This window comes from Caretta caretta, chromosome 3 (assembly GCF_965140235.1).
Source record: "Caretta caretta isolate rCarCar2 chromosome 3, rCarCar1.hap1, whole genome shotgun sequence".
Lineage (NCBI taxonomy): Eukaryota > Metazoa > Chordata > Testudines > Cheloniidae > Caretta > Caretta caretta.
This window is the reverse complement of record NC_134208.1, coordinates 51519443-51536509: the sequence shown is the minus strand read 5'-3', so window position 1 is coordinate 51536509 and position 17067 is coordinate 51519443. Positions and strand designations below refer to the sequence as shown.

Sequence of the window (17067 nt, the reverse complement as noted above, 5' to 3'; positions counted from 1 at the left end):
TGCCAAAGTGAATGGGGACAGAATGAGGATGAGACAGGGAAAAGGACTCATTTCTTCCTTCCGTATTGGTTAGCAGAGGAGTTCAGCCATAAATGACTGCATGCATCACCTTCCTAAAAGACACAAAAAGATACAAGGTCTCTAGGAGCTCACACTATGTGTAATAGAGAATCTGGTCATATATATATAAAAAAAAGACATTGAGTACTACATCTCTGTTATTTGGCCATCACAAGCATTATACAGCTGTTTCTTTCCTTTGAGGATTGACTGAATTATGTTAGGAAGTGAAAATGTCATATCAATTGTAAATCCAGTTTACAACAAATCTAATGTAGGTTTTGAGTGTCAACATCTTTTCAGTGAACTCATTTTTGATGCTGTTAATACTAATAATAATCCTAGCAGTTTTCAGTGTATGTTGTAGAATGCATTCTGCTTCTAATTACTTTGCCATATTAAGTACTGCATTCATTGTGTTATTAATAGAGTCATTATTATTAGATTATGTGAAAGGATGCAACAACAAACCTAGCAAAGAGTCCTAGAAAAACTAACTAGAAGAAAGCTAATGATTTACACCTAAGGCCAGTTTTGGTGATTGTTACCCAATTAATTATCTCAGTTTGTCTAAGACTAAAGAGAAAAAATGTTATGGGAATGGAAAAGTAGAATAAATGAATTGAGAGAGGTGAAGAAAGGTTTAGAAGAAATAAGCTTGAATAAAGCAGTGAGACAACAGGAGGCGCTGTTCACTGAAATTCCATCACAGGAGTCATCTGTCAAACTGGGACTGATCTCTTCACAGTAAAGAAAGTTCAGTATGGCAGCAAACCTACAGTACATAGATTTGGAATGTAAGGAATTTATTTTGACTGGTATTTAAAGTATGTTAACACTAGGGCCCTATCAAACTCAGGGTCCATTTTGGTCAATTTCACAGTCATGGGATTTAAAAAATCATAAATGTAATGATTTCAGATATTTAAATCTGAAATTTCAGTGTGTTGTAACTGTAGGGGTCCTGACCCAGAAGGGGACAGTGAGGGTATTGCAAGGTTATTGTAGGGCAGTCGAGGTATTGCCACCCTTACTTCTATGCCGCTGCTGGCGGTGCTGCCTTCAGAGCTGGGTGCCTGACCAGCAGCTGACGCTTTCTGGCCACCCAGCTCTGAAGGCAGTGCAGAAATGTGGCAATACCACAACCCCGCTACAATAACCTTGCAACCCCCCTGCTGCCCCCTTTTGGGTTGGGACCCACAGTTTGAGAAACGCTGGTCTTCCCTGTGAAATCTGTATAGTATAGAGTAAAAGTACACAAAAGACCAGATTTCCCGGTGCAGACCAGATTTCACGGTTCGTGACGCTTTTTTCATGGCCATAAAGTTGGTAGGGCTCTAGTTATCACAGAACACTAATAATTAAGGGCCCAGTCCAGCAGGTTTCTGAGCATGTTCAATCCGCATTGATTTCCATGGGACTAGAGGAGGCTCAGTACCTTTCAGGTTCTGGCCTTTAATAAAGTAATAATAGTCCTTATAAAGGCCTGTCCTGTACTTCATTAGGTATCTAAACAGGCAATCAGTAATTTGGGAACAATTGGCCATTTTTTTCTTTTACCCCAGTGTGAATCTAGAGTAACTCCATTGGCTTCAGTTACTATTTATTATTAGAATTTGTCTTTTTTGTCCTTAGAAGCCAGAGAAAGTAGTGGTGGCCATTGTAGAGTCAACATTTCATAAAAGATGCCACAGTTATTTCTTATTCCAAATATATGGATCAACTGCACTAGTTCAGAGGTATCTGTAGGGAAATGCTGACTTTTGAACATCAAATTCTGTAGTTAATAAATAATTTTATCCTTATAAGAAAGTGTAAAATGTCTGGAAAATATATTTAATATGATAACATATTGATGCTTTTATTAGCATTGTATTATTTCTTGTTGTAAAATGGTGTCCTGACCCAAATATTCCTAAATCGAGGGAGGGCTATTACAGTTTCCTCTTTTCTGAAGCTTTTCCAGTTCATGGTTACAAGAAATCTGGAGATTATGCAGAGACTTATGTGGAAGAAGGGAATAAAAAAAACAGAGGCATCCACTATTAGGATAAGGATACATCCTTAGTATCCTCCTTCCCAGCTCTGACACCACAGAGCCTTACACCTGTGTCCCTGTTCCCATTCCCCCCTTAGCAAAACATGATTCCAATTTCCTTACCCCCATTCCCTGTTCCCATTTCCCCCACCCACACACCCACACACTTCCTGATTGACTGCAGACTATATAGTAAAACTTGAGTTCTGCTTAGCTGTACCTTAACCAATCATTTTCCTGAAATTTAACTAACCAATCCTAACATATTGTAACATGATTATGTAACCAATTATATCCCACCACCTGAATTAGTTTACACCCAGCAAAATTAATTATATAGCAGACAGGAACAATCACAGAACCAGACAGAGATTATACAGACAAACAATAGCAAAGTGGGAACTATAATGACAAAACAATACAGAAGTGAGGATTTCACATCCCAGCTATTGATAAGTGAGTTCTTGTCAGACAGGATACTATCAAACTAAGTTTTCTTTTACATTTTCTAGGCACTTCCCTTTCTCTGGAGGTGATAGGCACTATCAGGACAAGATTGTATTCCTAACAGCCCAATAGCACCTTATTTCAATGTGACTAGTTTGGAATGTGAGGATGTGACCGTTTGCTTCCCAGCCTATGGCTTCCTCTGCTGCTTAGCCAAAGGCCTTAGCCTAAGAACAGGGCCTCAGGCTGTCACAGTGAGAGAAGGCCCTTACACCGGCAGACAGTGGTTTTGATTCTTTCTTTTATACCTCTATAATTAGCCAAATGATAAGAATACACCTAAATTCTTCGTGTATAGGCCTTTACCGACAGGCCTGAATAACTATATCCTAACGGTACACACCTGAATTGGGACTAAGAACAATGTGTCCATTATGCATAACAATAAGGAACATAATCCAGCAGAGCTTGACAAAGTTTGTCCTTTTCCCCGCTGGTCAACACCAGGGACTTGTAATGTCCATTTGAAACAAGGAAAGAGAAGCAATAAACCATCTGCAATGTATGCTCTGCTAGAGAAACATATTATCCCACATGCGGACATGGAAGTCAAAAAGTAGGATCATTTGTTTCCTAGCTACAGTACATTCACCCATTATATACAAGTAAATCAGCACAGCTGAGTCTAACAATAAATATTTAGAGCCTGAAAAATATTAAATAAGTATAAGCCATAGCTTTAGTTTCCCTTAAAGGTTGATAATTACATTGTTTGTTAGTCTCTTTGAACCCTCTCCCATGTGCATAGGGTAGATGTCCATGGACTGTTCTAAAGATCAAAGTTTGCCACTCATGCTTGCTGTGTAGTTTAGTTCAAAGACTAAGGGAGTACTGAGGGTGAGTCCGGATGGCAGAATCTGTCCCTAAGGACCATCAGTACGGGCAAGCCTTTTATGCATGGAAATGTCAAAGATGTCAACAACATTTGAAATATGGTAGGAAGTACAGTGTTGCATAGATTGTTAATAATTTTTTTTGTGAGGACAGTGAATAGCAATTTTTGACTCTTGCCAGTTTCAGGTACTATGAGACTCAATCTAGGGAAGCACAGAAAGTCTCCACAGCCAAAACTATAGGCTCAATATTTTTTTCCAGACAGGGTCCTTATTGACTGCCCCCTCCAAATTCAAGTCTATGACTACTAAGACAGTAAGATGCCTTTCCTCTAATATTTGCTTATCGGAATAAATTGCATTAAGAGGTTAATACTGGTGGGGGACAGTATCAAGGGTCCAAATTATTTCGGTTTTATCTCACTCTGAGCTCTGGTCTACTGTCCACAGCTACATCTATCTGGCTTGGCATTATCCAGAGCTAAGCACAGATCACTTCACAAATCTCAGGAAATCTGAGATTTGGTTTTGAATGATGGGAGTTGAAGTGGATTTTGCACTGGCTGATCAAGTAAAATGCCAGCCATTTAATTTTTTTAATACCTTTGTTTTAATGTAATGCTTGAAACTGCCAAGAAATGCTAAAAAGAATTCCTTGTTGAAATAGAAAAGGTTAAAGCCAAATGTAAAAAATTCCAGGGCAGCAGCATTTGTAAAGTTACATTTACCTGATTGGGGGTAAGGAATCTTGTTGAACTGCAACATCCATAAATTTGGCATCTTTTCTAGGAAAAAAATATGAAATTACTGCTTTGTTAATAACAGCTATAAGGGTTTTGAGAGAAAATGTCAAGAGATTGTTAAACCTGTAAACGTGCTATAGATTCTCGCACTTGTGAATTCACTGTGTGCAGTCAAAAATAAAATCACATTCTTGAAAAATCTCCTGTATTGCTTGACAGCCAGTCAGATGTTCCCTTGACAACTGCTCTGGTTAATCAAGGGTGTAAATGAAGCTGCTTTTTCAGTGTTCCATGAGAGTCATTTCAAATCCTCTCTTTAATACCAAGACTTTACAGGTAAAGCACCTTGTTGCTTTCAGTGCTGTGTCATTAGGCACAGTTAGAGGCCTTGTACGCCAGGAGGGGGAAATTAGCAGAAAGATCTAAATGTAATATCCCAATCATCTGAGACAAATTGTAGTGACGCTGTAAGGATTGCGTGATCCTTTTCAGAAAGGCCAGACAACATCTTTTCTACATATTCTAGCTCACTGGCAGTGTGAAATCCCTATTGATAGACTCAGAAGAGGATCAATTTAGTTTTTATGAGGTCAGAGGCTGTTGTTTATATGCATGACCTTTAATATATTCTAATTTGTCATTTTAATTTTGCTGGATTTCAGTGATAAACCTAAAGAAATATGGCTGTGATGATAACACTGTAAAAAAAAACCCCATAATTGATGTAAACAACATTTTCCTAAGTATGTTTGTACAACCATAAATGTACCATTTTTATATGATTACATTAGGTAATTATAATGCATGAATAAAGTTAGGAAAGTCATATGTCTCTGGACCAATCCTCATCCATATTGGCAAATATGTAATCACTTTAAAATACTTTGCTATGTTTCCCTTGATATAAACTGGAAGCTGAAGCAATCATTCTATCAATTAAGCTTAAGTTAGACTTTCCACTGACTAGAGGAGATAGGAATATGAATTTTGCATTCTCATTTTCTGCCATGTACCTTTACTGCCACCTGGTGACTTCTGCTAACAGAAAGGCACATCAGCTCATCACATTCCTCGATATGCAGAGCTAACTGTCAAAGTTTAAGCTAAAACATTTGGTTGAACAAGATTATATCAGCTAACATTTGAATTAAAAATGCCTCAATCTTAGCTGGCTTAAAAAAGATTCCTTTTAATAACAGTTCCAAGCCCAATTTAATCCAATCCAGTACTTAATATAGTTGGTGCCAGAGGCATACAAGTTTGCTCGATAAATATTGCACTAGTTTATTAGGAATTCAATATTCAGTGCTAAGGTGATTAATCAGGATCTAACCAGTAATGTAATTAGCGTGTATAATTTTTAATTTTGCATCTGTTGGAAAAGAAATAAACCCTTTCGGAAACCCGCTGTTTATTCTTCTTAACAATAACGTACACAAAATCCACAACAGATAGAACAGCATCATTAGTTGAATAATAGTCAAATTCAGAGAAGAGGACTGAACACTTTCATGTTTGAAGCAGTGAAAGCATATATTGTACAACATCAGGCCTGTAATGTACTGCTTACAGAAGTAGTACCTGCACATGGCTCAACACCTACTCTAATTATTTAGAAAAATGTATTGTACAGCATGCACCCTTACACTATAATTTTCCACTATTCTGTAAAGCTTTTCATTTCATTATAAATGTGGTAATCATGTGACACACAGAGTATTTTATGTGTTTGACAAATAAATCCTATATATCTTAGAAATCAAATTGCATACTTTTCTGTCACTCTGTCTGGAGGGAAAAATATGCTGGATTTAAATGGCATTGAAATATCCCACTGAAGTATATGAGGCAGATGCACTGAAATGCCTTCAGCAGCAAAACAAGCCATGAAGATTCAAAACTTAACTTGGTTTTATCTCTAGAATTTGAAGATTAGCCACTTTCATCTTCAAAGTTCTTAACGTGAGGCCAATGAGGTTAATTAGAAAAATAAAGCTAAAAAATGTCATGAGAATGCATTGTCATTATCAGATCAATTTTCACCTTTTCTGTTGTCACTATTTAGGCCCCAGTCCTCCAATGAGATACACATAAGAATCCTCTTGCTTGCATGCATGCAGTTGCGGGACTGGGGCCCTAATTTATTCTCTGAGTTGTAAGGAAAATGTTTCAATATGATTTCATGTAGTTTGATGCAAAGGTGTTTGGATGCACATATGTTATACTGTAATACTGCAGAACAGTTCTGATGTATTTTTCTCTTACATTATAAAAACAAAGTCAATATAAATATATGGTGTGTACGCCCATATTATAGTGTTTGCCATTGCAATAGTGAAGATTGAGATGCCATTTCAATACTAGTCCCCATTTTTCAGTTATTCATAATTTTTGCATACTGCTTTCTTTTGGGCTGAAGTTTTCCATGCTCTCTCTCTTTCCAATGCATAATTGAACAATTTATTATATCATTTGGGTTAAATGTAAACATGAAAAGCATTCACTCACCCTTCCCATATGTTCTAACTGGAACTCTTGTATTAATATAATTTTAAGTCGCTAAAGAAAGAGACTTGTTTTATTGTCATTGGGAAAGGAACAAACATTAAAGTTTGAAGAAAATGGTTTTAGTATTTTTCAAGTAATGTGTGGCCACGTGGATAGGGAACTAGACTGGCATACAGGAGACAGGGGTTCCATTTCCAGATCTGTCATTGGTGTGCTAAGTGACCTTGTTTGTGCCATAGTGACCTTGTTTGTATCACTTCCCTTCTTTGTGTCCTAGCGTCCCCATCTGTAAAACCAGGATAATTATACTTACCACCTTTGTGAAGTTGCTTGAACTTATTTACAGTTAGCATTTTTGCCATTGTGCATTGGAATTGTCTATTCCTTTTTTTCTGGCACCCTTGCCTTTGAGTGTATTAGAACACTAGGCAAGCACAGGTAAAGATGCCTCTTTGAATAGCTGCTTGAGTTTAGGATATCTTTGATTGTTTACATTTAAGTGCTTCAGTTAATGCTAGGGCAGTTAGGAACTTATTTAGCAGTGCTAAGGGATCCAGAAAGCATTTTTAATTACATTTCCTTTTTATTCTCCCACCTCTTTGTGAATTAAATAAAGAATCAAAACCAAGGAAATTAAATGCCAAAAATAAGCACCAAGAGCGAACACCCAACATTTGTAACTAAGGTTTGCAACAGAGTTTTGGTTAGATTCCCAGCTGCTTTTGGGTAATCAAAAAGTGGCTGACCAATACTATTGTTGTTGTTTTTTTCCATTGTCATCAGCACTGATGGACCTTGTCACTGTAATTCTAGGCTTTGCTGCCCCTAGATCTGGACTACTGTAATGTGGACTACACCTTAAACCCATTTATTAGCTACAGCAGGTGTAGAATGTAGCAGCCCACCTGATAAGCAAGGTTTCTTTCCACGAGCACATCAGGCCAAGATCTGCACTGACTATTGGTGAAGTTTATGGCATTAGCTTTTACTCTCCTTCCTGGAAGACTACATCTTTCCCTGTGTAATTATGTAACTGAGGAATTCAAGCAGACAGAGAACGTACTAAAGTCTGACATTACCCTGACCTGTAACCAAGAAGCAAACACTCAAGAGGTTTCACCTGAGGAAAGCACCTGAAAGATGAAGTGAGCTGTAGCTCACAAAAGCTTATGCTCAAATAAATTTGTTAGTCTCTAAGGTGCCACAAGTACTCCCTTTCTTTTTACGGATACAGACTAACACAGCTGCTACTCTGAAACCTGAAAGAAAGAGGTGGCACAGAATCCTGACTGGTGACTCCATAGTCAGGAATATCAAGATACCTGTGATCCAGATAAAGAAAATGAGAGCATACTGCTTCCAGAGTACCAGAACAAAAGATTTCACAATAAGGACGCTAGATATTGTAAAGAGTGCTGGAGAATTCCCAGTGATTGTACTCCAAAGGGGAACAGATAATATCAGTTGAGCAAGATTTAATAAATCAGAAACCACTTCAAGGACCTGGGAAGAGCTCCAGGGCAATACAGCTGATTCTTTCAAGATCCTTCTTCAGCCAAACATGCAGGAAGGAGACTGCTGATACCATACACTAAACAATTGCAAAAAGAAAAGGAGTACTTGTGGCACCTTAGAGACTAACAAATTTATTTGAGCATAAGCTTTTTGAGCTGCAGCTCACTTCATCGGATGCTCAAATAAATCTGTTAGTCTCTAAGGTGCCACAAGTACTCCTTTTCTTTTTGCGAATACAGACTAACATGGCGGCTACTCTGAAACGAAACAATTGGTTTGCTAGTGTGTAGTGAGGAGGAGTATGTATTCACGAAAAGACAGAAATGCCTTTTGTGATGAGGCTATTTGAATTAGATAATCTCATTGTACTTCTGCTGAATTAACAGAACTCACTTTTAAACAAGCTAACAGCTAATTTTCTCACATTCTGTCATTACTGTAATACATGTTGGAGTGAAAATTAATGTATTTGAATGTCATCTTACAGGAATGAATTTTTATTATTGATAATGTACATAGAATTTCACCATGTAAAATATACTTGAAAAATTCTCAATAGCTTATTGAATGTTCCTAACATGTACTTTGCAAATTCCCTTAGCCTAATATTCTTCTTTATCTCTGAAGCTCAGTACTGGAATTACATTAACAGCATGCTTCCTGAGTAGCGATAACTATATCACAGTGTAATCTAGCTGCTCAGAGGTATGCATCCTTTCATTTCTTATTCCATTTCTATTTCCCCTGTAGGCCAGGAAAGAGAAATTTACACCTAGGGAGTTGAGCATCATTCAGCATTGATTTTTCTTGTCCAGCAATACCCTACACTAGGGAGACCATATGTCAACCACAGTTAGCACTTACAATTTATGAGTACCCACTTAAACATGTAAAGATCTCTTTTTACTCTGTTTTTTGTATATGCATTTCAATCACTAGAGTCAAAAACATTCAGAAGGTAAATGAAAGAGGGACAATAAAAAAGAAACGTACATCTTTTGTCCCTCTAAGTCAGTGTTTCCCAAACTTGGGACGTTGCTTATTCAGGGAAAGCCCCTGGCAGGCCGGCCAGTTTGTTTACCTGCTACGTCCACAAGTTCGGCCAATCGTGGCTCCTGCTGGCCGCAGTTCGCTGTGTCCCAGGGCTGCGGGAAGCGGCAGCCAGTACGTCCCTCGGCCCGCGCCACTTCCCACAGCCCCCATTGGGCGGACACAGTGAACCGCGGCCAGTGGGAGCTGCGATCGGCCGAACCTGCGGACACAGCAGGTAAACAAACCGGCCTGGCCCGCCAGGGGCTTTCCCTGAACAAGCGGCGTCCCAAGTTTGGGAAACACTGTTCTAAGTCCATATGGTCAGAAAACTTCTGGTGGTATTATTGCCCAGAGAGGGTCATCTTTGATGGAGGCAAAGCATCTTTTTCACTCTGCCTTTGCTGTGTGAAGTTCAAACACTCTGCTGTCAACAGCATAAACAATAACAAGATCTTCTGTTTCCTTCCAGCTATATGTTGCCTGTTAGCAGTCCTGGAGGTTACTGTATGATTAAAATGGCTGCAGATGGAAATCCTCCTGTGCAACACAGAGTCTCCCTGACATATCCTGTGTCTCAGGTGAGCCTGCAAAACATAATATACAAAATGTAGTTACTTTAATTATTTCACCAACATATACACTTTAATTATCCTCATAGGAGATTGTCAGTATTAACTATTATTTATTAATCTTGTCTTTTCAGTTACTCAGGCAAAACTGATTGACTTAAAAAATCCATTTATGTATTCATTTTAACCTTCCTTATGGGACAGCATGTAATTCTTCTGCAAAGCCAGCTCTACGTATTCTGTTTGTCTATACACCTTTTTCCTATAAGCACCCACAATTCTAATTTTCACTGACTTCTTCAAATTCCTTGTACTCTGGTCTAGTTGGAAACACCCATTCCGGCTCTCCAATCCACCTGGTGGAGAGCGCCCAGCAGCCCCCACTCTATTAACCTGTTCCCACCGCTGGTGTGGGAGAACTCACAGAAGGGTTGAATGTATGGAAAAAAGTGGTTGTCTCCTCACTGTACAAGACATTAGGAGCCCAGCCCCATTCCCACCTTCTTTAGGAGATGCCTCCTAATCCACTTCCAATTCTAGTTTACCAAGGAGCCAGACCCCTCTTGAATGCTTACCTGCACTGGGCACCTGCCACCAGCGGACAGCAGTAATTTGCTTGGCTTGCTCCCCCAATCTCTGCCAAAGTCCCAGATCGTTAACGGTTCCTTCTCTAATAACAGCCAGAATTATATTTCCTGAATAACTCAGGTTATGCAATATGCAATTTCAGGATGGGCAATCACCAACTTTCCCATCATTTAACCACCCCTCCCCCTGCCACACACACACACACACACTCACACAGGTCTGTGATTTCAGCCCCTGGGAAAGTTACGAACTCTCTCCACCTTCTTACTGTCAAGCTCCTAGCTCTCAGGGCAGGTGCCAGAGAATGCAACCACCCAGAGAATGCAACCAATGCCACTCCAGGACCTATTTTTACAATGCTTGACCTAGGAGAACGCTATAGGCAGTCCAGTTCAGGGACTCCCCACAAGCTAACTGTGTAGGGACCCTCTGGCCACCCCACAGGTCAGTGACTCCAGCCTCATGGACAGTTCCCGGCTCTCTTCTACTTCTCCTTCCTGCCCTTTGCAGTGGGTGGGAATGAGCTCTGCCACGGTATCAACCACCCTGCCCACTCAAGGCCCCCTCACCACTGCCAGCCAAGGAGAAACCTCTGATAGGAGAAAAACGTGTGAATCTCACTGTCTTCCTCCTCTGCTTCTGCTAGGGCAAGCAAGGTTCATGTCACCTCTGTAGGGTGACCAGATAGCAAGTGTGAAAAATAAGGATAAGGGGTGGGAGGTAATAGGCACCTATATAAGACAAAGCCCTGAATATTTGGACTGTCCCTATAAAATTGAGATATCTGGTCACCCCTGTAAGGCAAAAGCTCTGGGTCTTGTTGTGAGTTAAAGGCTCAGCCTTTAGGAATGATTTGCAGCTTGTCCTTTCTAGGACCCTGTTGTCATCCAAACAGTTGTGGGGTCCCCTACACTGTGGCGGGTACATTGCTACATGTAACTGTGGCAGGTTCCTCTGCTGCCTTTCTCCCTCCTGGCCCAGAATGTCATCCCCAGGCAGGGGAAAGAGCTTATAAGCCCTCCCCTGGGGTGTGCAGGAACCAGTAGGCTTATGCTGAACCTGTCTTTCTAACCAATCAGCCATAGAACCCCCCTCTTCCCCACCTCAAGACCACAAGGAGGCTGAGTGCTCACAAGAAGGAGTACTATCTTTAAAGGGGCCAAGGGTTTTCTTTTGCAAACAGTGCCTCCCCACCACTCAGACTGCAAAGGGATAGGGGCATTTTCAAATTAGTGTTTGGAAAGTCCTTACATTAAGCTTGTTATGTTATTAACAAGACTTATGTGAATTCCTAGAGCACACTGCTTTAAAAATATACCTCATCTGGGTCAATTTTGTCTCAGAACTGGACCTTTCTACAGCAGAAGCAGATATTATGTTAAACTGGACTAAATTTGAGTGACTACAATATTGTGATTAAAATGATTGACCCTAGACACTGAATAGAACATACTGAGCTGATTTGATTGTGCACTGTGTCTGACCATATGGACTAGTCCTGCAAGATCACCACAATAAAAACATGATCATATAGCCAGCAGGTTACCATTTTTGTATATATTGTACTTGCCTACCTTCCAGGGTCAAATGCCTTGCTCAGTTTTTACAACAGACTTGTTAGAAGGAAACCATATCTGTCTGAAAATACTATTTTAAAAGGTTTGTTCAAAACTGCTGAATTACGTCTTTCTTTTTTGAGGGGAGAGCAGCATGTGATATGGAATGAAGCTGACAAGTGGTGGGCTAATGCCTCTGAATTCTTTTCACATGAGAAATCCAATTTAATTTTAACTGTGCTCCCAGAGACTTATCTTTTCCCTTGTTCTCTGAACGAAAGGCACGTTACGCAGAGGAATATCAGCAGATATTCATGTTTATTGAATATCCAAATTTCACTTGAGATAGTCAGTCAACATAGCCCAAGTTGTGATAAAAATCATACAGGGAGATGTAAAACAAAATTATGAATAAGGCGGGTCACGGGCAGTAAACAAAAATTGACGGCCCATGACCTGTTCATGACTTTTACTTTATAAATACCCTGGACTAAAAAGTTCTGGGGCCCCTGTTTCTTGGGCGCTCCCCAGAGCCAGCTGCTCTGGCAGCCCTGGGATCAGCTGCACCAGCCATGTGCAGAAAGTCACAGAGGTCGCAGAAAGTCACAGAATCCGTGACTTCATGACCTCCATGACAGAACTGCAGCCTTACTCATGAATTGTGGATCCATCAGTGTGATGCTGCCCTTCTTGTATTCCTAGCTTCTTACAGTTATTAGTACCTAGATACTATAGTGATTAACATCTTAAAAAGCATATAATGATAAATTAACTTTCCTTTTGAAACACATTGTGGTGTATTTATTTTTCTCTTGATTTATGCAAGCACTTTCCAATAAACTGCACTGATGTAGTCTTATAAGTTCTTATTTTCTTGCATGAATAAATATGGAAACAGAGTAATCCTGTGACTTTTCCATAGAGTGCAAGGTGGTGTCCGCTGTGGGCAGCATGTGTTTGTTATACATATGAGTAGGGGGTCAGAGGGAATAAGAATCAACTGAAAAAAATGATTCAGTCCAATAAGCTTTAGGGGAGTTGTTCTATTTTTAAATTTAAATTAGTTACAAACAGATCTCAAAAGGTTCAGAGTCATCCAAAGCTCCCAACTTTTGAAAGGCCTCTTCCCACGAACTCTTCATCAACCCTATTTCTGACTGCGACCCTCACTGCATGCAGACACTCTCTGTCTCTTCAGTTTGAGGGATCAGTGAATGTTCACCTCAATTCTTACTTTATTTAACTAATTTGGTCATACCTAAATAAAATCAATACTCAAACAGGTGCCTACATTTGTACAAGTGACTAATAATTTGGGGTGCATCCATTTTTGGCTACCCCACTTGAGACACCATTAAGAAGTCTGATTTTCAGAAAGTGCAGAGCACCCTCCTTCAGAACATCAGGACCCTTTTAAAGTGCCTCTAGTTGCGTGCCAAAAACTTGAGGCAAACAAAATCACTAGTCACAACTGTGAAAATGTAGGCCAGGGACCTGAGGCTTTTTTTGAACTAATTTTATTACTGAAGTTTCCTATTTCGACAGCTTTCTCCCCTCCTTTTCACTTAATTCCTTTTTTCCTCCTGCTCAAATGCTATTCAGAGAATTTTTAATAGTCTCTTCAAATGAATATTTTTTAAAAGCAACTCCTTTTGAAAAAGGGATTCTTATAGTGACATAAGAACATATTGTAGGGATCTCCTCACTGTATCTGAACACGATCTAGGTAGACAATTGCCAGTGCTCAGTAGTAAAGTCATAAAATCACCACAGTGCATTTAATTGTGCAGTATTATTCTATGGGCAGGTGTATTTCTCCTTATTTCAAAAGAGATTTCCAAGAGCCCTCTGGCATTTGTCTCAATTAACTATTTCTTTAAGGATCCAGCTCATTGTCTTTGTGCCTTGCAGACTTGAGGTTAATGATAATCTAATACTAATTTCTGAATTTGTATCATTATCTTTTAGTGGCATGAGCTACTTGCTATGAGTATCGTATTGTTATTCCTTAATGAGACATAGACACATCACACAGAGTCAGAAAACAATTATCATAAGCCTTTTGTTGATGTTTTTTCTTGGGACTCTGCAGAGCACCTTTGGATCAATGTTCCTTGGAAATGTCCCTGCTCAAGCTCAGGTCCACCAGAGTGCAGGACGGATTCAGGGCTACAGAGGCTGCATTAGGGAGTTTCAAGTGAACAACAAAGAATTATTTATCATCGACGAGGCCCTAGGTGGGAGGAACATTGAGAACTGCAATGTCCCTGTCTGTGATTATCATCCATGTCACAATGGCGGTACCTGCACCAGGTAGGTATCAATTATTGTGATCCCTCATTTACCCTGTATGGCTGATAGTATCATCTCTGACATGAAACTATCAGAATAGTCTGTGTAATAAACAAGCAATGCCTGGATCTGTTATCTGTATGACACTGAATTAAAAATGTGGGTGCTTCTTGTTTACCCAGATAGATTTATATCTTATTTGCTCAAATAAGATATTCACAGCCAGTCTACTAAAAATAAATGTGTGAACTAGCTCTTACTTCAGTCATTTCAAATAGAACTTAATGTTTAGTGGACTAGAAGACCTCTACTTCTAAGAAACAAGAATTTTTTTTCTGCATTTCATATACAAAGTGATCAGATTAGAGCTGTGAGATTGGTACTGGAAAAAGAAAACCCACTCCTAATGAAGTCAATTGCAGCATTTCCATTGACTTTAGTGATGGCAGGACTAGGGCCTCTGTGTGTGTGTGTGACCTCCACACACACCCCACCTACCCTGTCCCACCTGAATGAAAAGACAATGGTGACCAAGCTTGTGCATATAAGCAAAATGAGTTTAAAATCATTTTCAGCTATTTTAAACTATTCTCATTCCACTTTTGCTGTTGGATCCTGAGTTTGATTCCTTTTTATGAAATTTTCAGCCTATTTCCTTTTCTATGAAGGTGGCTTTAAGTGGTTCCTGTTTTAATTCTGTGGTACAGAAACATCAAAATAGGAGTCGGCAAAAGGGATGCGGTTAGGTATCTTACGTCCCAAATGTAATCTAAACTGTTCTAAATGGATGGGAGAATTATGTTGTTGCTGGGGGGCGGGGGGTTGGTTGTTTTTTTTTGTTAAGCACAGATAATGTGCTTAGCCCCATAAAAGATACAGACTAGTCTGTTCTAAAGAGCTTACAGTCTAAACCAGTGGTTCTCAAACTGTGGTCCGTGAACCACCAGTGGTCCGCGAGCTTCATTCATGTGTTCCGCGGACAGTTCCCTCTAAGGTACGTGCCTGGGCTGCCGCACACGACAGAATGAAGGGCCACCCACCTAATCAGTGGAGCCGTGCAGGCATGGCTCCACTAATTAGGTGCCTGGACCCTGGAGAAGATGCATATGTAAGGTGAGGTGGTGGCCTTGGGGGGAATAGGTGGGAGGGGGTAGTGGGGTAAGAAGAGGGGGTGGGGGGAATTTGGTATGTGCAGGGCTGTGGCGGCCAGAGAAAGAGGCAACTTTCCCCAGCTCTAGTGCTACAGCTGCTGGGGAGAGATGGCCCTCCTTCCCAGCCTCAGCTCTGTGGCTGCTGTGTGTAAGCAGGGGAATAGTCCCACTATTGTGGGGAACTTTTCTGGCTTCTGCACTACCCCGGTGAATTGGGCTAGCAAAAGGATCTGAGTCCTTGCTCCCACTTCCTTTACCCTGTTCCACTCTCCTGTCTGGCAGAGTCCTCATAACCCCAACAAGGCTGGGCCCAGGATTCCTGGGGGGCTCGACCCTCAACCCACCTAGGACAGGGGCTAGGGTGTTCCCACTCCGGGGTACTCTCTCTGCACTCGGTACTCCTCTGACCCACTGACCATAACATACAAGTTAAAACAAATGCAAGTTATTTAATCAACAATTAATTTTAAAAAGAATAAGGAAAAATGGGAAAGGTTAAAGGAATCACATCAACCCACTCTGTGGCAGGGAACATCACAAACAGTGTCTCTGGAACGTCAGGGCAGTTCACAGTCTGTTCCTTGTAAGTCCCAGGCCTCCTTCTCAGGCCCTGGCTGTGCTGCAGGGATGCTGTGGGTTGGACACTTGCTCTAGTGGTGGCCTCACGTTTTCAGGCTCTAAGTGGTCAGACCCTTCTTCCCAGTGTTGCCCCCGCCCTGCTGGGGTTATGATCCAAGCCTGGCCTGCAGAGCCCCTTGGCTGAGGTGTCTCCCTGTGCTGGGCCCACTGCCCAGGGTCCCCCTCACTCTCCGCAGCTGCTCACTGCACCCAGCTCTGGACTGCTCCAGCCCCAGCTGCACCACGCTGTCTCTGCAGGGCTCCTGCTGCTGCTGCTCTGCCTCCAGCTCCCTGGGCTGCTTCTTTAGCCCCTCTGCCTCTGGTTGCTACAGCTCTGCTCCCAGGACAGCTCTGCTCTGCAGGCTGCTTCTGTGACTCTGCTCCCAGCACTGACCTGCTTCATGGGCTGCTTTTCTGGCCCCTCTGGCTCTGGTTGCTGCAGCCCTGCTCCCAGGACAGGGTGTGCTCTCTCTGGATCTGGCACAGGTCTGCTCCCCTGCTCAGCTTGGGCCCCTGCTTTCTCCTTAGCTCGGCCCCTGTCAAGGTTCCTCCCCCACTCTGAACTCTAGGGTACAGATGTGGGGACCTGCATGAAAAAAACCCCTAAGCTTATCTTTACCAGCTTAGGTCAAAACTTCCCCAAGGTACAAAATATTACACCCGTTATCCTTGGAATGGCCGCTACCACCACCAAACTAATACTGGTTACTGGGGAAGAGCTGTTTGGACGCGTCTTTCCCCCCAAATTACTGCCCAAAACCTTGCACCCCACTTCCTGGACAAGGTTTGGTAAAAAGCCTCACCCATTTGCCTAGGTGACTACAGACCCAGACCCTTGGATCTTAAGAACAATGAACAATCCTCCCAACACTTGCACCCCCCCTTTCCTGGGAAATGTTGGATAAAAAGCCTCACCAATTTGCATAGGTGACCACAGACCCAAACCCTTGGATCTGAGAACAATGAAAAAGCATTCAGTTTTTACAAGAAGACTTTTAATAAAAAATAGAAGTAAATAGAAATAAAGAAATCCCCCCTGTAAAATCAGGATGGTAGA

General features: G+C 41.1%; 1 protein-coding gene across 1 annotated transcript in view; it reads left to right on the top strand.

The window, feature by feature from the left end:
- The window catches only part of EYS (eyes shut homolog), a 1269973-nt gene that overhangs the window by 1058606 nt on the left and 194300 nt on the right, over positions 1–17067 (top strand). The window contains exons 29-30 of the mRNA XM_075126509.1: positions 9706–9814; positions 14042–14262. Of these exons, the coding sequence (XP_074982610.1) occupies positions 9706–9814; positions 14042–14262 (330 nt within the window). The remainder of the gene's footprint in view (positions 1–9705; positions 9815–14041; positions 14263–17067) is intronic.